General features: G+C 40.1%; 2 protein-coding genes across 2 annotated transcripts in view; one reads left to right on the top strand and one right to left on the bottom strand.

Moving 5' to 3' along the window:
• The window catches only part of col4a1 (collagen, type IV, alpha 1), a 44,453-nt gene extending 43,912 nt beyond the window's left edge, over positions 1–541 (bottom strand). Inside the window, exon 1 of the mRNA XM_034109428.2 lies at positions 322–541. Coding sequence (XP_033965319.1) covers positions 322–396 — 75 coding nt within the window. The 5' untranslated portion in view covers positions 397–541. The remainder of the gene's footprint in view (positions 1–321) is intronic.
• A 131-nt stretch (positions 542–672) lies between these two features.
• col4a2 (collagen, type IV, alpha 2) overlaps positions 673–25,530 on the top strand; it is a 55,585-nt gene continuing 30,727 nt past the window's right edge. The window contains exons 1-4 of the mRNA XM_034109427.2: positions 673–849; positions 1,095–1,213; positions 1,298–1,349; positions 17,899–17,979. Coding sequence (XP_033965318.1) covers positions 1,164–1,213; positions 1,298–1,349; positions 17,899–17,979 — 183 coding nt within the window. The 5' untranslated portion in view covers positions 673–849; positions 1,095–1,163. The remainder of the gene's footprint in view (positions 850–1,094; positions 1,214–1,297; positions 1,350–17,898; positions 17,980–25,530) is intronic.

The raw sequence follows: 25,530 nt of genomic DNA, 5'->3' as shown, positions 1-25,530 counted from the left end.
AATATATATTCTACACAATCTGGAATAAAGAGAGTAACCATAAAACACTGAAATGTGTCTATTTCAATGACTAAAACTCTATCACAGATGATCACAGTTAATGATGTTTAAACACACTGAATTTGACACAAACACAGCCGGTTGCCCAGAGACAGACTAGCCTACATAGGACAAACAGTAGCCTATACTATGTATGCACACTATGAACAACTAAGATCCTCCTTTCTAAAAGTTGCGCACCTTAACTTAAACAGGTAGAAAGTGTCGGTGACACAAGTATACTTTTAAGCTCCCTGTGTTGTAAATGCTTCATCCACTTACCTCAGCCCCCGCCAGGTCCACAGTGGAGTAGAGAGCCGCCAGCAGCAGTAACAGGGTGCCGGACGATAACAGCATTGTGCGGTGCGCGCTGGTTACCGTGTGCGCAACAGTGCAGAGTGTCCGCTAACAACCACCTGCGTGCCGCTTCTTGTCCTCTTTCTTCAGGTAACTGTTCAACTTATCGGCAGAGCACGGACAGCACGTTTGGCTGCATCTTTGTCCGAGACGTTATGAGGTTCTGATCAATGCAACTTGGTCTTGTTTCTTCTGCACCACACCCCCCTCCCAAAACGACCACCCTCGCCCATGCAAACGAGCTCAACCCCTGCTCTAACAAACACTTTGACTTTTCTCCGTAAGAAGAGGGACTACTCGGCACACTTTGGTGTGTTTTTGTGACAATATTTCAGCAGGTTTTGGTGCAACTGCTACCTGTTTTAAAACTGTTTTGCTCGGGATCCCGCGCATCTTCTAACCCGTGATATCCTTTTCCTCTACCTAACCACCGCTCCCAAGCCAGGGGTAACTGTAAGTAAATTACTTTATCAAACGGATATTGAATGAATTACATTTACAAGAGAAAACCCGATGTATCATTTCAACTGTCGCAGGAGAGGGGTTTAATACGGAGCACCTTATGAGGTCAATTTCTCAGCAGAAATAGTTACAATGATAAAGTTGTAAATCACTTTAGACGCTAACCAGGCGGGTCACATATATTGACTCATCAAGCATTAGTGATATTTGACGTTTATGGTGTTGGTGTGCCTCAGGTCGGGCAGACATGCTGTAGAAGTGTCTCTATATTGAGACAGCGGAGTGACCTGAAGTTTGCGGTGCGCATGAGTGGGACCATGCAAGGACAACACGAGAGAGGACTGAAGAACCTGAGGTGAGCGGGGCATTTTACAGCAAATCATCTTCATATATTCATAAATTAGCAGCATTATTAACACTGTCATTTGTTTGACTATAGGCTGCTGCTTCTGTGTCTTTTCATTGCCACCCTCGCCTCTGGAGTGCACGCGGTAAGTTGTATCTCCCTCGTGTTTTTAATTTAGTTTTGCTTGTAAACTTTCACTTGCAAACTGATTGATAATGAAGTGTTAAAACGTAAACCTGAACGTGTCTCCGGGCTGGGTTTGTATCTGGGAGCTGCTCGGCAGATGCCCAAGCATGCACACCGTGGGAGTGTCTGTTTGGGGAGGTTGTCCTGTAGGAGGGTCCTTGGCTTGCATGTTTAAATGTTGTGAAATGTCTCATGTTGAAATGCCAGTGGTTTAAATTAGGACATTATATTTGTTTTGCAAACTGGAAAAAACAGAAATGAGCTATCATAATAAGGCTAGAATTTAGCTTTGATTTGCTTGACCTTTAACCTGGCAGTGATTGAAAGGTGGGGTCATGACCTCTGAAGGCATGACAACAAAATGCTTACCTTTATATACAAATTTGCCATGCTGGGCTAATATGATGCAAAATAACTTCTTAATGAGAAAGGCATGCTCCACATTCTTTTATGTTTGTATGTGTCAGTCTTTCGGTCAGTGTTTAAAGAACCAGACTTACCTTACATTATAAAAAGACAATACAGTCTTCACTTACATGGTGTTAATTTGGACATTTATGTAATGGATTGACATAGTTTCTGTCTCAAGCACATTTTAAGAGATCGCTGATCATATTGTGCATGAATTAATCAAAACCAACAGCCTAAGCTATGAATCCATACCGTATGCATTAAGAAGAACCATATTCATGATTTGGAGGTTTTCGTTTTCAATATGGTATAACATGTGATATTGGTTTTTTAATCATTCCCCCTGTTCACACTGACCATAAGGTGACCCATCAATTTACTTTAGGAAATGGGTTCAAAATGCACAGTCCTTAATCCAAGTCGTCTTAAATTCAGATGAAGCTAATAAACATGTTATCAGTCTTAGTTAGACAAATCCAATGAGTGTATTCCAAACCTGCAAACTTATCAGTGTGGGATTCCGTCTTTGTGTCCATGGAAACAATAAGAGGATATTTTGTAACAAAGAAAATGAAACTTGCACAACCATTATACAATTGTGCTACATAATATTTCCTTGAATACAAACTCAAGGAAAGATTCACCATCATGAGGTCCTGCTGAAAAGAGTTGGTGAGAGGTCAAAGGTCAGGTCCCTTCAGCAGCCCAATGTGCTAATGTCCTAGATCTTGATACTTTACCTCTTTCATCTCACGTGTAATCTGTCTAAAGGTATGTTAACACTGGATTGATGACACGTTGCTGTCCCTAGCAAACCAACTGTGCAGGTGCAAAGATGTAATCCAAAAAGCACAAATAAAATAATAAATAAATCCTTTAGACTAAACCTTCCTGTTCACGTAAATTGACTTCTTATGTTTCCCTATATGCATACAAACTCCACTTGAATTCAAGTTAAAGAGAGAATACAGAAGAGAATACCAATAAAAATGGTCCTTCAATAATTAATGAATCTCTTTATCTCTCCCAACCTCCTGACTTTGCATGACATACTATATGTTTCCTTACATCAACCTAAAAAATGTTGGCTTGATGAAAGGAAATAAGATTGCACATGTGTCCACTCTTTATGTGTTTGTGAGCATGCAGCATGCAAGTGTGTTTTTTGCTTTTGTTGTTTGTTGCAACTTGTAACAACATCAGATGGCCATTGGTCTGGTCAGACATTTGAAATCATATTTTAGGCTTTCGGATAAACCTTTTTATTTTCCTCGGGTGTAAAGCCCCTGTCACACTGTCCCGAAATTGACACCCGATGGACACACGATAAAGGAAATGTTCAAATTCGGCTGTGATCGTAGCAACATCGGGCCATTCGTGAGGGCATCTAAGCCATCGTATGACCGCCGGTGGAGTTTCTCAGGCTCCGGCAGCAACTTTGTGAGCGGCAACTTCGTAAGGCACTCGTGAGGGCATCTTGTCAAATCGTGTCATCTTCGTGTTATCATCGGTGCATTCACCCTCACTCTGATCGGGGCGAATGCCCGATGGCACCGATGATAACAAGATGCCCTAACGATGGCCTTACGAAGGGCAAAATTGACACACGAATTCAACACGAAAATTAACCTTCGCAAGGTCCTTCGGCAATTTTTTGGCATGCCAACGATTTTGCCACCGCTCACGAAGTTGCTGCCGGAGCCTGATAATCTCCACCAGCGGTCATACGAAGGCTTAAGATGCCCTCACGAATGGCCCGATGTTGCTACGATCACAGCCGAATTTGAACATTTCCTTTATCGTGTGTCCATCGGGTTGTTTTAGTTTTATTGCACAACAAAATCATGTAAACATATTATGTAAATAACCCAATTTGTGTTCTGTGAAACTAAAAAGGATATAATATATTATTTTGAAGGACAGTTGACAGGAAGTTGTTGTTGTTATGGAAACAACATTACGGAGAAAACGTAATATTTTCTACATATAAAGATGGATAAAGTAAAGAACAAAGTCTGAAGATATCAGTACAGTATCATAGTACTTTAACATAATTGTTTTTGGTACTTTCGTTGCAGTTGTATGTCTTAAATGTAATGTAAATGTTGCCTTCGTGTGTGGTTCGGGGCCATCTTCGTGCGAAATTCACAATTCCATATTCGTGTGTCCATCGGGTGTCAATTTCGGGACAGTGTGACAGGGGCTTAATGAAAAGGCCCATTGTCTCTTGCTTTTATCAGATTTGGTAAAACCTTAATTAAAAGCGTGTGACCCTACTCAGCTCCTCTGTGTATTGTGCAGCTTTGCTCCAAGGCGGTGATACTGGAAGACAGAAGTCTAATTTTAGTTTGGCAACATCCATGTGCTCTGTGCAGGCTGTTAACTGTCAAGTGAAGAAACAGCTCTTATTAATTATGCAATTACTTAAGTTACAACAAAATAGATTCAGTTGTCTGAGTATGTTAGTCTGAGTGTGGCTACAGTACAACCAGCATATACATTTTTGGTGAAACACCTACATCTGTACTCATTAAAGAAGCTATTGAAAGAGTAATAAGGATCCTGTTTCAGCTGTTCTGAACTCTGATAAATGAGGTAGTGATTTTAATGTCAAAAGGGTGATGAAAGCAGTTACCAAACATCACTCTCTGAAGTTTCCCATCTGACACAGAATTTCTAAAGCCGCTTCCCAGGAAATGTGTTTCTGTGTAATATCAAATCTAAATCTGACCCACGGGACAGTTTCAGTACTTTGAACCAGACCCCAGCCTTTCAGTAGGATAAATGTTTCCCACCATCAGTCTCCACCTCATGTTTTAGATTTAGAATTACACTTCCTATTGAAAGTATATTTCTCATGTGAGATTTAATTAGTGTCACCTTCCTTCTCACTCACTCTGCCATAGTGAGATGTACCTCTGTGATTAGGACTAGAAACAAATTGCATGTTGTTCAAGCACATTGGTGGGAAAATGTGTTTGCGTCTGTTTTCCGAACGTTAAGGCGGGGTGAAAAGCCAACATTTATGAAGAGAGGGTTTACGCATTTACCACCTAAATGTGGGGATAGCACTATTCATCAGAACATATTTTCTTTCCTGGAAGGCATTTAGAGTGTTGCAAGGAGTTGTAAACATAAAAGAGTGAGTCAAAGAAAAGGGATTGAGCAACCCTGATTGCTTTCCCATCTCAGCACTGCTGGCCATCACAGTGTGAAGTGGGTGTGAATGTCTAAAGGTCAGTTTTTCGGAAAGTTACGAAAAGCATCCTACCCATTTTCAAAGTTGGAAAAGTTCAAGTATTATGGCTTTTCCAATAAAGTGTAATCATCCGACTCACAGTTTTGACTGAGTGTACTTCCACCTGAAATTCCTCAGTGTTCACCAATTGTTGTTTCTGAAACTGACAATTGTTGTGCATACTAAGCATGTTTTTTTATAGTTAATCAATTTTCAGAACATTTAATTCATAAACCAATTTCTATTAAATTCCATTAAAGTGTCCCATTGCTTCAAGTGTCTTGTATTGTTCGACCAACACCAATGTATTTGGTCACATATATGACAAAAACATTTATCATCACCTGAAATTTGGCAAACCGGAATTTTCCAAAATCACTGAAATTCAATGTGTTCTTCTTTCATAAATGACAAGCTTATTAGCCCACCTTTTAAGTGTGTCGGTCATACCTCTAAGGTGTCACATTAAAGGGCCTTGGCCACAGTTTATTCGCTATATCAGAAGATTGTCTTTTCTGGATTTCCTGCTTTTTATTTTATATGACGAGGCAAGACTAACATTTCAAGTAAAACAACTTCTATTCATGTGCACCCCGCTTCATGAACATGAACCTTGCACACAAAAACTGTTTATCAGTGTCCATTGGCGGAGGAAGGAAGGCTCTTGAGGCTGTAATGTTAACAGGATGTTTCATATCGGACCCTTTGAGAGGCTCTTATTCTTGTGTGTTTGAGAATATATTTCAAGATGTCTTTGAGCGTGGTTTAATGAGGGGATGATGCTGGCTGAGGTTTTCCTGAGTTGTGGGAATCCACACTGCGACCATGGAAGAGATGTTTTTGGCTACAGATGTTTTACAGTATCTGAAACCCCAGCAGCAACATCTGCTTTTGCAATTACTAGCTAAGTGGATGATCGTGATAAATGTTTTTTCTGCATTTGCTTTGTACTTTTCTGGCAAGTTTCACATTGAAACTACACAGGCAAACTTATATCCAACTGCGTAACTATAAATATTCCTAAGAAAATAGGAAAAATATGCAAATGATGGAAAAGCAGTTTACTTGGTTAAACATCTGTGCCGTTCATTCGGGAAAAAGAACAAAGCATAAGCCTAAATGTAAATGAGTGCTGTGTGATGGGGTCAGTAATGGAAAGCCGACACGTGACTGACCTTTTGAATTTGATTGTTTTATGTTTGAGGAAGGCGTGTGTCCGGGGCGAGGGGGAAGATGTCTGCCTGTGATAAGGATAGAAAAATGTCCAGAACATCCCGCCAAAATAGTGGCTGTGATATAGAGAGTGCCTGGCTGTAACAATCAGGGGAAGAGTCCATTGTGCTGTGCTGCAGGAAGCCTCAGATGAGAAGCCCATGTGTGGGGCTTCCCTGTCACTGGTGTGTGCCAGCAATAATGTGTGTGTGTGTGTGTGTGTTGTGTGGCGAAAGGCATTTTCCACTAAGGTGTTGCCCTCACCTCAGAGACCGACCTCTCTGACCTTTCTGCATTTTTACTGCCTAACGATTGTGTGGATGCACGTGCATGCATGCTCCCATGTGAATGGATGTACACTGTGCGTGTCTTTTGTTTCGCTTAAGAATTGTTTCCTCAGGAACAGCTGTTTAAAATGGGTCTTTGACTTGGTGATTATTTGATAAGTCTCTGTGGTTTTAGCATTGTAATAGTGAAGAAAGGCTTGGTGTGCTTGGCTGTTTGCCATCATTTGGATACAAAATGCCTTCTTAAACAAGCACACGTGTACAATTTTGAACAATGTTAAAAGCAGATGAGTAAAACGTCAGTAAATGTGCACGAGATTTGTTTATATTGGGGCTCCGAAAATGTCTTGAATTAGTCACCCAGTTTGCTCTCCGTCATCGTCAGGATGTATGAGTGTGTGGCCCTACATTTCTCACGTGCTGTGTGTGGGGGCTTTGTTTATCTGTGGGGTAAGTAAAGTTTGGTTACATGGAAAACATCCTGGGCTTAGAGAAAATAGACTATCCAGAGAAGCTCTCCAAACAGGAAAAGGAAACGGGGTGAAGTTAAATGTGTCAAGAGTTTCTTTACAACCCTACTGGACCTCACATAGTTCCACTTCTCCAATTTAATTTGAAATATTGTATTGGTGGGGAATTATATTATTTTGAAATAACCAGAGCAATATTAAAATGAGAGGAATCTACTCTATTGCGAGTTTGCATTTTGAAACCCTGTTATACAAACAGAGCCAAAGCTATCTTAACATACTGACACACGGAGGTAAAACTCTCAATTATATCAAAATGATGCAACAATTTGGTGATAAAATAATTGAGTTGTACAGTATATTCACAATTTAGACTCTGGTTCATACTGTACATGAGAAAGAGAAGGAAATATTTATTAGATGTCTAAGGGAATGATGGCAGCCAATGTTCTGTCTCTGTTCTGGTCTCTCTCCAGATACCTTGAAGTGTTCACTAAAGGACAACTTTAAATAAACTAAGAGTGTTTATTAGTATATACAGTTCATATTTTATTTTGAAAGTATTCACATGGGCTTATCAGTGGATTTTTCAAGATGCCGTGTGGTCTCTGAGGATAAAGGGTGGTTACAGTCATCTTTGTACTGTCTCCATCAGTTATTTTCTTAGCACTCATACATCAAAACATATCATTGTATTTTTGTTAGCAGTTATAACGATGTGAAAGCAATACAAGAGTTCAATATCCCAGGGCAAAGGAAGATTAGAATACCAGTGTTGTTATTGTGCATAATCACCCTTTATGCTTCATTTGCTTCCTAAGTCATGTGTGACAGCCAGCAGTACCACTGCCCTGCTACAGTACTGTATGTGCGCACACACACACACACACACACACACACACACACACACACACACACACACACACACACACACACACACACAACTAACAACTTTCATTATCTATTGCTGGATAGCTTTTTGAAATGATCAAGAAATGAATCACATTTGTATTCTTGAATCTCTGGGTGCATTAAGCCATTGTGTATAATACTACAATATTGCTCATAATTGTTGTCAGGTTGGATTTTTACCTAATTTCTACATCACTGTTATCAATGTGATGTGGTATGGTGAAGTTTATTTGCTTATCATTCCTATCTTGATTTTAATCTACATTAACTTTAAGAAATGAACATCATCACAATACACGATATCAATGCATTAGTACATATAAGGATTTCGTCTATATTGCCCACATCTGCGGTATTCCTACTGTATGTAAATATACTATGAAGTACATACAGTACCTACCTTCTTACTGTGGGTATTGTCCACAGTATTTATGTATGACATGTCTAATTTATGTAATGTAAAGCGCTTTGAGGGCTAAAATAAATGCCATGAAATATTGGTATTATTACTTCAAACTTGGAAACACATGCCCATATGTATTTACCCTTGACTTTATTTATTACATTGGAATTTATATAGTACAATTTATATAAATATTTAATCCATTTTGATTGAAGTTGTTTATACATGCAACTTTGTTTAAGCATTTTTTTAAGCATCTTATCGACCTTTCTCCTCTGAACCGTAAATCAGGGCTTTGTTTAAATTGTCATTGCTGTAGTAAGGTCCTGCAGTCTAACCTGACTTTTCTTTGACTTGGAATGAAGTTTGAAAGTAAACTCTTCGTGGACGTTGTCTTTGCAAATTCCCTATATTCTGTACATACCCACCCGTGTCATTTGCCCTTTCTCCATCTCACAGTGATGAATGGAGGGACACAGGGGTCCCATCAGGCCGTGCAGAAAGAATTCCTCTCAGTGCTCCCAGGCTTCAGTCTGCACAGCTCCATCCCTCACTTCCTTTTATAGCCTCGTTCTGCCCCAGTCCACTGTCCCCTCGCTCGCTCTCCATCTATCTCTGAAAGGGACACTTGGCAGACGTTGTGTCCTCCCTCTCTTTTACTCTACTTCCCTCAGCTTGTCTCCTTCACATTTCAGCTCCCCCTCCCCTCCCTCGTTCTACACGTGCGTCTCTGCTCGTCTGTCTCTCCTCAGTAGAGGTGAGTTTCTCAGTGAGCTCAGACGGAAGGATTGTTTCAGCTGTGTTTACACAAAGACCATACGTACTCTTACAAAATGACTCTCGACTTGATGTGCCGGTTGGTCCAACTGGTTTCCACACGGTGATTACATTCCTGAAGTCATCTGTTTGAATTTTATTTATGGGTACTTATTTTGGTGATGCACTTAATGTATTCATATCTTGCGGTATGTATAGGTCCTCCATCACGACACAACTTTATCTAGTAAGAACATCGCCCTTTAACTGATCTCACTGTCCGGCTTTACACATGTTTCATCTGGACCAGAGAAAACCACATTACCCTCCCAGCTGTGGCCTAATTGATTAGAGTGAATTATTTCTCGTCATGGGAAGAATGTTAACAGAGTTAAGTACACACTTTGCGATAACATGACCTTGTCAAATGTCCCGTCTCTCTCTCTCTCTCTCTCTCTCTCTCTCTCTCTCTCTCTCTCTTACCCCTTATCTGTCTTGTCCTTCTTTTTTTTTTAAGGGTTGGCAATGTCAGCCCCAGCCTGTGCCAATTTGCTCCAGACAAATATATCTCCATGACAATATGTTATAGATTGATATGACATTGTGTAGGCTAATGATAGCGATGGTACCAAGTAGATGAACCCTTATAACTTCAGTGATCCTCTGACTTTCCATCTACCGCCACCATAATCCCTTGAAAACTTTTGGATTGTAATAACTTTAATGATCCCATAGCTTTTCAGTTAGAGCAATAAATACCAATGAACAATTTATTTCATTCAAAAAGTCACAATGTTAGCCTTCTTCTGATGACTGTCTGCTCATTGGTAGAAGTAAAACAGCAGACATGACAGTTCTCAGGCCTCTCAGGTGTCCAGTTTCTCACTGAATGGTTCCTCCCGTCTGGATGTGATTGATCATCAAGAAGAGGTTGAGGAGCAGGGCCGTCAACATAACACGCTTTGACAGGTTGGACTGTTAGCACAAGATCCAGAATGGTTCTAATCCCACCTCAATTTGGCTCAGACTGTAGCAGGAAGCATAGATTAGAAGTGTGTCCCACTGGGAAACTGAGTTGGGATTTGTTGTGACCTTAAGCCAGTTAAGGAGAAGGGAGGTCCAGCTGTGTCAGGCCCAGGGCAGAAACCAGAGCTGTGTTTATACTGGAGCCAAGCCAGAGGAGCACCACGGGAGTTTCTGCTCTGCCCTGCTTCTAGTTCATGTTCTCCTTTAAAGTCATGTCCTTCTCTCTCTACAGTTCCCTCTCACTACTTACCTCTATGTATTTCAATTTGTATCTACAGAAACCATACAGTGCACACAGTTGGGTCTTTTCCGTAGATCTGTGGATATATCTTAAAATGTTGAGTGGCTCTCCATAGCTGCTCCACAGGAATGTGAGAAATCATACCTTCATATGTTTATTCTCACAGCTGTTAGCATTAAGAACTTTGTTTTTGAAATTGTATAGTTCATTCACTAACTCTTCCCTTCTTTTCCTATTTTTCTTTCACTTGTCCGTTTGTTTAAAAGTACTTGTCTTGGAGTGTTCTTTTGAGTGCACACTCAACTTTCCAACAGGATGTGGATGGTGTTTGACAGGAAGCAGAGTGAGCTGTAAAGACGTGATGGTGCAGACAAGCTTTACTGAATATCAAGTAGGAATTCTGTGAGATTCATAATGGCCGGCACAAGAACTTCCCTTATCAACATAATGGGGGCCTTTGGGACAACTGGTGTTATATCAAGACATGCCTCAGTAATAAAATCTAAGCCAAGACAAACATTTTCATGTTTGATGTTTTGCTTTTCCGGCTTCCGTGTGTGTACAGTATGCGTTTCCAACCGTTTTGTAAGTGTGTTTGTTTAAAAGTTAGAATTTGATTATTTGATTCAATTCTGTGTGAGACTATTGCCGGAAGCTGAATCTGCACAGAAAGTATAAACTCCCCCTTTCTACACGCTAACCAATATAAAAGAAAAATGGATTTTTAATCTCAATGAGACCTATCCTTGTTAAATAAAGGTAAAATAAAAATATATAAAATAAGGCGTTATAAAAGAGTTATTAAAAAAGTTTGTATTTCAGTACTGTACTAAAAATAAAAAACTTGAAAAGGCATTAACATTTATGCAATACATTCTGTGTATTGATAGTTGACATAGTAAAATCACTATTCATCATTTCATATACTATGCTGTATCTGTAAAAATGTTCCTGACATTTCTTACAGCCCAGAGTCACATAGCAAGACAGCAAAAACGAGCAGCAAAATGTATTGTAGACACAGACATTTGCAGTTTTATGTTTATACCTTTCTACTCAGTCACATGACGGACAGACTTGCTTCTTCTCCTTTTATCAAGAAAATGTCCTCACACATACTCTTCCTTTTTCACGTAGGCAACAGGGAGGCTAGGGAAGTCATTTCAATATATGTTCAAGATCTTTATCAATTGTACAAATGGTGATCAAGCCTTGAACCGCAGCATAAGGACTTGACTTATTGTTTTTTATTATCACTTTCGGAAGTTAAAGCTGTGTGCATGGGATGTAAAATACTTGTAACTATCATTTTTAAAGAGAGAAGTAACTTGCTAACAAATGTCATTATAGGTTTGTCCATATTTGGCCATAAACTAAAGTAGGTATTCAGATGTTAACTCCGGCCTGCATGCTTACAGCGAGTCCTAACAGAGATCGTTCTCAGCTGGGGAAGGGAGTAGCACACACCCAGTGCAGATTGAGTCTCACAACTGATATACTGCAGATACACATCAAACAGCATGTTTCCATTACAAATGAGTGTTATATGTACAGAAACTCCCCTGCTCATAGTTCCTTGTTAAAAGTGGCCAGGTGTTTCAAATTCAACATGTTTGCACTTTCTCATCATTAGTGTGAGGAAAGGATGCTGCAACCTTGGAACATTAGTAACCGATGAAATACAGTGTATATATTTACACACAAAGAAATACACATTTTTAATGAAAATGGTTCCACTCAAGCAAACACAAAATGCCATGAAAGTGCCCCCTACTTCCTTTTTTGGTATGAATATATACCAGTGTAACCAACAAATGTGAAAGTCAAATGACAGTGAACCAAACATACATGGGATGTAAACGCCAATGCAGTTGCCCGACTGGAAAACTATTTTTAGTTGTGTTCATTGATACCCAGTTTATGATAGACAATGTTATATTTGCACGTCTGCCACTAAGAGCACTGCATTTTTTTATGTACCGTCTTTTAATTATATAAAAAATATTTAATTCAGCCTGCGTAAATAGGCTTAAAAACTCGGTTGGCCATTCGCTGCTCATTATAAAGAAGATTGCACTGAGCCGCATGTTAACATCTTAAGGCGACTGAGATAAGTATACTGTATGAACACATTTTTTTCATATAACTCCAACGCTTCAGTGTCAGGATCCCATGGGTTTTCAATGAGTCCGAAGATGTCAGTCATGTTAGTCATGTCTTTTGAAGTTAGACGGCGATGACAGCAGCCCTCTGATGGCTCAGTTTACCAGACAAGTGGTTGTAGAAAGCAATTGGCGTCCATCCAATTGATGATGGGATCAAGCATTCCTCTTGGCCACGGTCAAAGTGGAAAGGCCGCAGGTCAGATCCTTTATAAAGGATGAACATCAGCCTCTGACAATCCGCCCACAGATCAACCACTTGTTATGGTCACAAGTTTCCTTGTAGTTGGATTTGGTTTCTGTTGATTCTCGTAGCCTTCAGAGCCTTCATTACCGGTTCTTTCTCTGTCCTCCTTATAGGCTGAGTTACTGACGGGTAGAAACCATGTCACCACCTATCCCAGATCAAACATCCTGACCTGCAATAGTCTGTGATCTCTGTTCATTTGATACCTCAAACACAAGGTGGGGTCTCACACAAACACTGTTTATGTTCACTGTTTCGTTTCATGTGTGAAAACTGAGTAACCATCTCAAAGTAGGCAGTTTGTCAATTCCACCACCTGGGGCTCAGAGTGATTCTGTTCCAAGAGATATTCCTGTGGCTTCACAGTTTACCTGTAAATGATTTAATGTCTAAGCAACAGCGAGTAAGAAATACTATCCGTGTGACAAAAAGAGTGTTAAAATTGGCTGTGGTCTGCAAACAAGTAATTGAGTTTTTAGGAGGAAACTGGAGATGTTATCTAAAATGTGTCCTTCTGTGTCTCAACAACGTCACTCCTTTCAGTCAAGGTCAGCACGCACATTTCTGAATTATGTTTTTGGATTATTAATATCTTGGTATCACGGGATGTTTAAGTGAGTAATACCATGATAGATGTGGAATGTACAGCTGCGTGTCGACATCATGGACTCCCGTCTTTTTTTGTGTTTTATGCCCTGTTTGCCATTTGCAAGACGAGAGGCAATGAGTGCATTTTCTAAATTCCATTCATGGTTGTTTTATGCACTAATGTGCATTACATACATTTTAATATATATATATATATATATATATATGAAATACATTTCAAAGGTTTTTGACTCTAATTATTTTAGTCATCATCATGCAGGTTCCTTATTGCTCTGGAATACCATAAACCTTGTGCTTTGGGTGTCTTGGTTTTAGTAAGTGCTAGCTGAAGGCCATTGCCATACTTTTTGCCCATCTCAAATCCTTCATTATTTCTTTGCATGTGTATTCTTGTTTTTCAGTCTTTTAGTTAAACATCCTGTCATGCTGTGTTGATTTTTGCTACATTTGACATCATCCAGAAGTGCTAGGAAGTGGTAATGTCTGCGGTTAACCTGCTGTATATATTACAGTGACTCACTCTGACCACAGACAAATCCCACAAGCCAACCATTATCATGTCTGCATGTAGTTTGGTCATCCTTTGTATTTATCAAGGTAATTATACACATGAGATATATCCAAGCTCACTGCATCAGAGATCAGAGCTCACTGCATCATCCATTAACCCTACCTACATAGGTATTTAAAAGTCAAAGTCTCTCCAAGCATTATTATCAAAGATGCATGTATGAGTACCAGCAGGAAAGAAAAAAATTAGCGTGAGAAAGAGTGCTGTTGACCCAGCTGGATTTATTTTATTTACTGTACATTGAAGGACATAGTGAGCGAGGCTCCAGTGCAGCCATAAAGAACAGGGAGGCAACAAAAACATATTTCCTCATTAAGAAAAGCATTAATCTGACCACTGTCTCCTGAAGACCTTGAACTATTCTAAGAACTCAAACTCCAGGTTATCTTTATCCAGCACTTTGACAGGAAAAACTGATTGAGGCAGGTAGCTGTTAAAAATAAATATACATGTGAACTGCTTGCCTCTACAGTAGACGCCCCTACTCATTAAACACACATAGACACACAGACACAGTATCAGTAACAGACATCTATCATACAAATGTGACCTCACTGGCTCTATTTTTACAGACCGATATAAACCATAAATATTGACTTATTCTATTACAGTTGTATTTGCTCTGGGTAAGCTGAACCCTCTGAACTTTATGATGGCAAATAAGTGTATTTCTCTAAATGTGGTGTGTTTCTTTAAGGGACAAACCATCCTTAATTGTTTTCCACAATAATACTTATTTGTGTTCTTGTGGCTATGCTTATAGCGATGGATAAACTATTATACACCCTCCAGACATACTTTAAAACTTGGGAACTTGGCAAGAGAGTAATAGGATTTGTTTGGCTCAGGAGACACCATGTAGGCTCTTAGGGGAAAACAGCATATTGTTTCTCTCCTAATATTCTAATCTGTCTTCCAAGGAATGTTTTTATTTCTCTTTTAACATTCATGTGTGGTCTGAGTGGTTTACAGGTTCATTTATATAAATGAAAAGTGGGTGGCTTTTTGTGGAAAGCATGTTTACATTTATGCACATGATTGCAATTTTGAAGCATAGCAGATGACTGTAGTGGCAGTCCAGATTACTGAAGGTAGTTAGCAGGACGAACAAGATGGTCAACACCGGGGAGCCCTAATGTAAACTAGATAAAGAGACAAATGAACACAGCTAACTGGGGTTTGTTACCTGGTTTGTTGTTTTAAATCATATACACCGTGGTCTTACAATTTTCATAACAAAGTCATTGGAGTGAGTTATAATCTATACTTTGTATTTAAAAATGTGAGAGGTGGGCATGAATAATCACCAGCAGACATCTAGCTGTATCTTCTGGTCTCTATGGCTTACAGATGAAGTCTGTTTTAGTCCGTTTTGCATGTTGAGAATCAGGATTGGTCTTCTTTCATTACATCTTACAACAATGGTGTCAAATGTATGACACATCTGTAAGACCCTATGGGGTGTCTCAATTCATGCAGTATTTCTCTTTGTTGCATTTAACAGTATGTTTGCATTAAAGGGATTTGTAGTTCTTCATCTGATCTAACCATTTATCATACTTATCGTGCTGTGGCTCTGCCTTGTTTCAATACTACAAGACATGGCCCCATAGCTTTGATGATACAGGATAAATAAACTGACATATCAATGAGTTAACAATCCATCCAACTTAAAGCTAACTGTCTCTTTTGTTGTTTGTAATAAGTCAGTGTGAACAAAATGACAAAATGAACCAAACTATGAATAAATACAGCAACATTCTGTATAATCGACCAAGGTGTGCCTTGCAGTATCAGGAAAAAAGTGATCAGTGGGTCATTGTGACTGTGGGTGGAGAAAACAGGATACTGTAGCACATTCCTATTGTCCTTTACTAAAAGAGACATCATCTATTTTGAACTTGTTAACTCTAAAGTTTAATTCATGACGCATAGCACAATCATTTGTAATTGCCTTTATGGGAGCCATTCCTTTGTGATTCTTTCCGGAGCAGTCTATTGTCTGGGTTGCGGACTTCCACCTCGACGTGGAGAAAGGTCATGCTATGACTCTGTTACATCCTTATTGGGATGACATGACCTTCTCTACTTGAAACTGAACATAAGGGTATTCCCTAGAGAGGATGCTTGGATATACCATATTTCAAGCATCAGGATATAAGTAACAAATGCTGTCTAAGGACAGAGTGAATCTGCCACCATGGCATGCAGGCTAAATTAAACCCATCACTTCATGTCTATATCAAACATTTGAAAGGAACCCTCAGATCGTCTGGTAGTTAACCAAGAAATGCAGCCTTGTGCATTCCATAAAAGAGAGGAAGAGGTTCTTTTTGTTGTGGAGATAGGGGATCATTAAAGGACGACGTCTCCATAGCATAGTCAAAGAAGGTCTTTGTGTGCTAAGGGTGTCTGAATGTGGCCATTGTAAGAGAGTCTGCTGGGATCTCTGCTGTCAAAGTGAGGAGGGGGAATTATTCTGATTCTTTCTCTGCATATTTGTTGCCATTGTTGGCATAAAGTGGCCATTTTGATTTTGTATTTGTTTAAGAAGGGAGAGGGGATGGTATTGAAGCATTTGCTATGGTATGGCTGTGTAGGTGGAGCACGTAGGCGAACACAAAAGAGAGACGTCATCTCCGACTACATGGAGCCTTAGTATGTCTAGTCAAAGTTTCACTTATACATTGTAATAGACAGCCACTAATAGGGCTTTGCACCCAATCCCCTTAACCAGCAATTCTTAAAGTATGTAGCACTCTAGAGCCGCGAAATCATTTACTATAAGTTTTCAAATGTAGCTGTATCATTTTAAAGATTATACCCACAGATGGAGTCTAGATGTGACTCTTACACCCTACCATGTTAGCTGGTGGCCCTTATGTTTGTGACACACAGCAATACAATTGTTATTTTACGTTGAAACACTTATTCAAAGTCAGCTTTGCAGTGGTAATTTTAAGTGTCTGGATTTATTTTTGAAAGTTTTGCATGTGAGAGCGTGTGTGTTTCATTAGTAATCTCTCTCAGACTCAATGAGAGAGTTCAATGGAACATTTTAATTAGGTTTCCAGTCCTACATTCAAACCGTGCTGGGGGTTTAAGCAGTCACTGATTAACCCAACAATCTATTTTAAGAACATTTGGATCACTGATCTGCAATGTATAGTGGGTCAAGGTGCGGTTTCCAACATGTTTGTTTTGCTACAGTTTTGTCAAGGCTGTCATGGCAAAGAATCCAAAAGCAAACTTGGATTTTGCATGTGATTTTGATTTGAAACACCACATGAACACAAACGTTCCCCAAGACGCCGTTCTGTCTTAATGAATGTCTCCAGCTATCTCCGCTAGCTCGGGGTCTCGAGACCTCTGACCTGCGGGTTGGGAAACCCCGTTTGTGTGACTGCTGTCCTTGATCATGTCATGAACCCGCTGAACCCTGTGGACGTGTGTGTGTGTAATTGTCGTGTCGAGCACAGAACAGTCTGTGATGGTGGGTGGTTTTGTTGCTATGCAGACCTCTAAAGAAATATTGTCCCCGTCACAGGCCGGTCCCAGCCCATCTGATGAATAGCATTTTTATGCACATCCATTATGTCTGGACGCGCGTCATGAGTCATTGAAGCCACATGCAAAACATCCTCTTTGCACACAAGACCACTATACACAGCAGTGCAGACAACTCTTCCACACATAAACATCAAGCGTATTCACATACACCGCAGTGTACACAAACACAGCCAGTAACACCTACAGTAAACAACAGTTTATCCCACACCCTGTGCCATGTAATGCACAAAGAGGAAAGTAGGCTACAACAGATGGACTTATCTCTACTGTATTCTTGTCAATTGAGTGGAAAGCGAATTGTTTTACGTTTCCTGTATACAGTATGTGACATCAATACCATGACTTCCTATAGCCCAGCTCTAACGTTCCTGTTGTCTGTTTTGTGTCTGACAGGGTGGGAAGAAGCACAGTGGCCCCTGTGGAGGAAGAGACTGCAGCGGAGGCTGTAAATGTTTCCCAGAGAAAGGTGCCAGGGTAAGTCCAAACTGTAACTACTGTTCCCTCTCTATCTATCACTAACTTCCTTAACCCCTGTGTCAACCAGCTCTTCCTCTTCAAACTAGGTCATGAGTACATGTGATGTTTTCAAAATGCCTCTGAAAATTGCAATTTCAATACCTTGGTTGCTAAGAGTGCAAACCTTTCTCTAACTAGCTGAAACAATGGCTGTAGTCATCAAATAATTCTACCTAATCTTATCCCTGACCACCAGAGAGCATAGTTGAGTAGTATACACGTTAACTAAATCGGCAACACAATTTAAAGCCTAAATTACCATAAAATGCTATTTGCAACATAATCAATTATTTTATTTGTATGTTACATGTTTTATGGAAGCCGACAGAGTGTGCCTTTCCTTAATCACATGATATCTGAAAATAGGTCGAACCGTCAAAGCTCTCACCAGGTGATGTTCTGCAGCTTTCATTTCATACAAAACTTTAGGCTATTTGTTAGACCAAACATATTTAAACATGCCTATTTTAATATGTTGACACTCAAAGCTTTTCGAGTAGTTATGCGCTGGGCAACTACAGTGCCCAGCTGATATTTGTGTGACCTGTTTTGAAACATGTATATCTTGTGTTGTAACCAATGCACTGTGGGTCACATGTTAAAAAAGCATTTATAGAGGGATTGGCACATTGTTGTGGCTTTTTCTTATAATAGTTTTTGTTCTTATAATGATTCTTGTTGACCGAACAAAATATATCAAATGTAGTTGCAAACATCCATCCTTCATATATTCTCCAACAAACAGCATCATGTGTAATCATGGCCTATTCTAGGAAACAAAAGCATCACGACAGTGCAACATGAATATGTTATAATGTTGAATGTATGAGTCTGTTTCAGCCTTATGTAAGACTGTGCTGCTGAAAGTCATTAGTTAGAACTACTTATCTCACTTCGGTACAGTTTAAGCGATGAAATTCACACCATTAACCCCTTAAAGAGGGGGTCAGAGGGGCAGGTGTGTCTGGAGTGTGGCGGACCCATTAGAGTGGGAAACAAAAGAGAGAGGGACCGAGGGTTTTTAACTCAAGAGACAGACATAGACTAAACACATTGAGATTACAAACTCAGAGGGAATAGCCGGTGTTCTGCATGACTAACGGCTGCGTTATGCTTCAGACACGTGCGGCTCAGATCATCAGATAGCTTTCTGATCGTTGGGCAGGGGGATTCACATCCATAACGTTTTGTAACTTTCAGAATCAGACAGACAACGCCTACTCTCAACAACATTTGGCCAGACATGTTTATGAGTGAAAAAACAAACAGGGTTTCATCTGTGACAAAACATGCTTTGAATAAAGAAGTGCTTTCTGACTAACCTTAGTACACGCAGGCTTTTAGAGGAGCTGACATACATAAACACCTTAGCTACACTACGCATGCCCTCAGCACTGTGCTGTACTAGTTGACTGAGTATGGAAGAACATCTGGAGAAGAATTGGACTTTAACTTCCATCAAGATCTAACACAAAGAAAAGAAAAACAGTCAGATAGTTATGGTTCCAAGTTGAATCGGGTGCTCATAGGTCTAGTTTTTTATTTTCGTAACTCTTTTTTTCAGGGATATATTTGATATTTTTACATTACACCCTTGTCCAGAATTGGGGTCAATACAATTTTCAGATGTGTAGTTAAAATTGAAGGATCAATACGAACATGGATGTGACTGAGCAAGGGCGCCAGCAAGGCCAATTTCTATAGGATATGTGTTGTGTAAAAGAGCAGTTGCACAGAATACGTGTGTAAAATGTATCTACTACAAAAAGGTAACACCTTGTACATATGTAAAGCAAATGTATGTTTAAAGAGAAACTTTATAGAGTGCTCATAGGAACTGTAAAAGTCTCAGTTCAGCAGTATGATGTGGTAAACTCAAGGACAAAAATGGACTCTTATAAAACTCCCCGTCTACCAGTAAAGAGCTGCTCCTGAGGGAGGCGATCTTTAAAAAAAGGTGAAGAAAGGAATGGCACTCTGGCATGCGCTGAGAATTTACCAGACCAACTTTACAGTAGGTCTGACCTCTGGGTACAGGAAACGCAGCGCAGAGAGAGGAAGTCCCACATTCCACATCTGAAGGATGCAAAGGTCGGATGACGGGATCAGCAGACCACCGTTCTATTCCTTTGCCCCCCCCTCTCTCTCTCTCTCTGTTCCTCTGCGTCAGCTGGATGTGAAGGAAAGGATTTTGGTCATTCAGTGATGAAGTGATAACGGCAGTGCCATGAAAGTGAAGGACTTTTAGTCGCAGTCAAACCTTTGTTTGTGCTTTCTCTATTAACACAAGATGAAATTTAAAAAAAACAATACTCTTTTTCCTACGTCTTTTACACATCTGGTATGCTAATGACGAACTGTAAAAACCTTTCTCGCCCACACTGATTTGGCTATTAAAGCATGTATTACTGTGAAAGATTAGATTCTACTTTCCGAGAAACCAGACATGTGGCTATAAATTCCCCTTTGTTTTGGTCTCTCACTTGTTGTCTCTGCACATTGCGTGCTTGTTTAAGCTGTTAATATCCCAAGGCCTAAGATTCTTACGCAAACTTTCCCTCATCAAATCATGTAGTTGTTTGTAAATACAATGGAAACCAAGATGGATTCTCACAGATTTGTTAATCCCTCTGCTGCCTCTACTTTACGTCTATCTCCATTCTGTCTTTCCCCTGAGGAGAGTCCTGGCGATGTCCGCTTCCCTGTATGGGTCAAGCTGATCCTTCCCAGCTGTCCGGATTGGCTGAGACCTGACACAGCTGTGGCGATTTGTTGATGGTTGTTAATGGGTTAATCTTGTAGTCATGTCAACATCTTGGTCAGGCTACTACGTGCTGTAGGGAGTCTTTAATTTGAGTAGTGTCATCACTACATCCAATATTTTGTTGACCTTAGCTCTAACATTTATTATTTATGTTTTCGCCAATGTTTGTGGTTTTCTGGCCTGCAACTTGGTACCTCACTCATCTTAAGCAGGCAGCTGTTTTCACTCATCTTAAGCAGGCAGCTGTTTTCTGCAAAAATATCTAAAAAAACGACTGGTCAACAATACCAAACAACAGACACCTAACCCTAAGCCAAATTGAGCAGAGCCAGATAATTTGCTCAGGAGTTGTTGTGGACCAAATCAGCTTGCAGGAGAGTGAACAATTAACTGTATGTAATAGGGGAACCAACACTTGACTGTAAAAGAAGAAAATGGTGCTCTAGGTCTTATGGATGGTGAATGGGAAATTGTTTGCTAACACTTTCCCACAGAAAACCTTAAACGGTTAGTATATGTCAAATATTTTGTTTATAGCTTGTTGTACTGGCCCTAACAGTCCAAACAAACAAATACCAAATGTTCGCATTCAACCTTAAGACACCTTAAAAAGACAAGATGTGAGCAATCTAGGAAGACAAGGAAAGTGTATCTGTTTCTGCAGTACAGAGAGTCGTGAGAGAGAGAGAGTGAAAGAATGACAGAGATTGTAAAGTGTGGCTTAATGTATTAATTACATTAGTTTTGTGCTTTGGGCAGAACGCAGAGATTTGGCGAGCTGACTCTCCAGCCTCACCACCCACTGCCCTGGCAGAGAGCACATAGCAGGTGGGCAGAAAAATATCAAGCTTCCCACTGCACACTTCCAAAATTCCTCATTGTTTCCTTTGAATCATTAGTGGATTGTGCTTCTCAGATTCTGCCATAAAAAGGAAACCCTAAAATGGTGTTACGAGAAAGTAAATAAGGCAAACAAAGCTGCTGAAGTATTGGTATTCTGAAGAGTTGGCATCTGTACGAAGAAAGTAACATGTGGTCAAATAAAAGGAAAAGAAAGCCAGCTAAAGTAGGTTGAGCAGTGTGTGGCCCCTAAAGCATGAAAAACTAGGGCAGCATGAGTAACTGAGCACAAGGCACACTGCGTCCTCACCAGAAAACATGTTTAGCAGATCAATGCTGTCTTTTGTGCTGGGAGTTTTTCCGTCTTCAGTTCTCAGAAGCGGGGAGTGGCGCTGGGTTTTATAGAGAAAAAGAAACTTAGAACAGTAGCGTCCATCTGCATGAGCTCACTGTCTCGCCTCATGCTATACAGTGGACACGGAGAGATAAGGACACATCCAGAGGGAAACAGAGAGACGGATGATGGAAGTGCTACCATTATAGACACTATGCAGAAGATGTACACCATGGGAAAAAAGCGCGACAGCTGATGATGTAGAACAGGAAATGACACACGTCCTAGGATGCTGAGCACAATGAATGTCCACTGATCTTTTTTTAATATAGACGCTCTCTGTTTTTGTGGAAACAAGATCATATGGGTGTTCAGTTGCAGCTATAAATGGCAAAGATGTCCTTGTTCCATAAAAACAAGTCTTTACTGTACCTACATTCTTTGCCCTGTACCCATGACTGTCATGCACTTTCCTGTCTGATCAGGAACAGGATAACGGCACAGAGAGGAATGCTGTAGGCTCGGAAAAGATCAAAGAACCGTTGGAATATATTTTTACCAAAGCCGGTGTTTTTCAGGTTCTGGCTTCGTTTGGAAGACCTTTAGGCCTTGAGGACATTTTACAACCTATCGCCATATAAAAACTTTACAAAGCAAATCTTAAAACTCACACTTGCATGACATTTATGGTGCATAAGATTTGTATTAGTCCCTGAAACTTTTCAACTTGTAGATGTGTTTTTTTAGCACTATAGTGTGTGTGTATAACATAAACTGTTGAACTTAAATCAGGTTGAACTCACCTGATTAGAGCTGCATTTCCATCAGTAACTTTGATAAAAAAGGACTCATCTCCTGTGATAGAAACTATTTGTCTGTCAGTAGGGAGACAAGATAAGTAATTGAACTGATTCACTTGCACTGGCAGCATGTCTGTCTGCATTACGGCCTGTTGTAGCTTCACATATCAGCAGACGAAATGATGCGTCATGGTATTTTATAAGCCCCTCAATCAAACCTGCAATCAGGAGCCTTTTCCTGTAGCCCCTCTCCCCTGACCCTGACCCTGACAGGGCCTATTAGGAAAGAACTACCAACTGTGGAGCAATGTTGAAAATATGGTTTGTGTGAGTGGATGAAAGGGGAGGGAAGCGAAAACCTGCTGCTATCACTAAAACTCTTGGCCGGCAGGATTTTCTTTTCTTGAGATTGTTGGAAAGAGGAATTCAGTGGGGATCACAGGCTGGCTTTGTCCTGTATGAAAATTAAAGCTGAGGATCAGGAGGAAATATCTAGGGAGACACTTAGACCAACAGACAGTCAACAGCTGTTTGTGAGAGTTAACCATAGGTGTTAACACGTCATTTTTCAGACAAAAGCGGGAAAGAAATGGCTTAACTGTTGAAATATCTCAGCCACTTTGTGAACCATGTACAAATTAGCAAGGCTCTAAGTCATGCCAAGAAGAAACAAAAACAAGGCTGTTAAATCTCCACACATTCCTCATGTACCGATCGATGAGTAAAGAATAAAATAACTGATGTTGCTCATCCACTTTGTATGATTTTCCCCATCTACATTCTTCATTATCTTTACAATTATTGTTGGTAGGAAAAAATATTAAATTACCCTTAAGTGTTTGTGTGCTACCATGATATACGGAAAGATAAAGCTCACTGGACAGACAATCAACAAACTAGAAGATGTTCCAGATAATTTATAAGAAGAACATCACAAGATCACATCATATTTCTCAGATTACATCTTCGTCTGCCTCTACAATCAAAGACCTTTTTTCCTGTCATTTTCTCTTTTTTTCCATTTCTGTCGAAGCCGATTTGACCCTTCGTCCTGCACCCAGCTGCCGACCGGCCAATAAAAGTAGCTCTCTCACATTTTAAGATGATGGGTGCTGTTTCTGGAACAAGAGGACTATTGTTGGTGTGGACAAAGGAGCATCTCTTTTAAAAAGTCACACACAAATATACACAAACACGGGGGGACACGCGCAAATGGGTATATACTTGTACTTAAGATGTAGTAATTATACAATGACTTTAGTCATTGACCCTTCTTTGAACTCATCCCCCCCAAAATTGTCCAATCATAGCTTAGTAACCGTAACTAAGCAGAGAGGACCTGTCCAGCCTTGTTTTTTTTACATGTTGACGTTTGCATGCATGGTGCTAAAACTCAATATCTACAGAAATGTTGTGTATTATCATTTGATTAAAATGTGTTTTGTTCTGCTTTAATGTAAATTGCAAACTGGTCCAGCTTAGATCAGTAGTTTAACCCGGCATTACTTCCCAGGCCAAGAAGCATTTCATTAGCTTTCTCTTTGGTGGGGTTACAGGTAACCTGTGTTGTATTTCACTCCTGCTGTCCATGGCTCTGTCCTCCTCTTTATTAGAATGAGGGAAGTTTAAACTTCAGTACCCCTGCCAGTGTTACCTGATAAAGCAATATGTTCATTCAACACATGAACACAGTTAGTTATTTTCCAAAACCCTTTTGTATTGTTAAAAGTAGGGCATACTGTCTGAAAAGACAAAAAATGAAGCCGACGCCAATCTTCCAAGCATTGTAGATGGTCAAAGAGGGCTCTGTTAGAGTTAAATACGTTACTGATGTTACATTTTACTTTATCATATTTATAATACATATACATTTATAATACACCTATAGGGTTAACTACCCTGGCACTAAAACACAGAAACAATGCTGTTTCTTTTTTTCTTCAAGTGAGGATGCCAACTCTTTGCCTATAACATGCATCTTTAGCCTCAGTTGGCCCCCTAATTGGTTACAGCTGATTACATGTGTCAGCCGGTAAAATAGGCAGTAAAAAATGAAAAGCGGCTTTTGTCTAACCCTGTCTGAAATCAAGGACCTATTGTTTTGGAAAGAGGATTTTCAGTTAAGATTGAAATCTTTATGTCATTCAATGACCTTGATGTTGTTGCTGCCATAGGTCTATCAGTAGCAATGCTAGCTACACTTTGCTACTGCCAGTACAGTCAGTCAGTAGTCCAGAGACCTTGTTTAAGGCGGTAAACATTGTCCTTGTCCTTACCAGCTGTGGCCTGACTGTGTTGTCATCAGCCAGTGCACATACAGTAGAGGACAAACGAGGTGAACAAAGATCTATTATAAGTGTGAGATATTCTATTTTATGTTTTGGCTCATCAGTGCATCATGGGACTCTAAACCCAAGCATGCTTTAGCCCTGATCACTTTGAAATATGGCGATGTTATGTTCCATAACAAGCCTCCCCCTTGGAGCTTTCCTCCTTATTTTCCCCTGTGGACTCCTTCTGTTTCCGGTGGAATCGATCTTCCTCTGCGTCTCATTGAGAAACATACACAGACACATACCATGTATTCCTCATTGCGGTACCTCCTGTGGGATGCATTTGATTTGCAGACAGCAGTAACAAAACGTTTTGGTCACCAGAGAGGGTCCTCGGGGCTGTAGGAAAAATGTGACCAGAGTTGTGGGTCACCACGGCAACGCCATGTGTTCCCCATCAGGCCTTGTTGTGAAACCCATATTGGGGGCCAGCTATAG

Source organism: Pseudochaenichthys georgianus, chromosome 21 (assembly GCF_902827115.2).
Source record: "Pseudochaenichthys georgianus chromosome 21, fPseGeo1.2, whole genome shotgun sequence".
Lineage (NCBI taxonomy): Eukaryota > Metazoa > Chordata > Actinopteri > Perciformes > Channichthyidae > Pseudochaenichthys > Pseudochaenichthys georgianus.
This window is presented reverse-complemented; position numbering and strand designations above follow the sequence as displayed.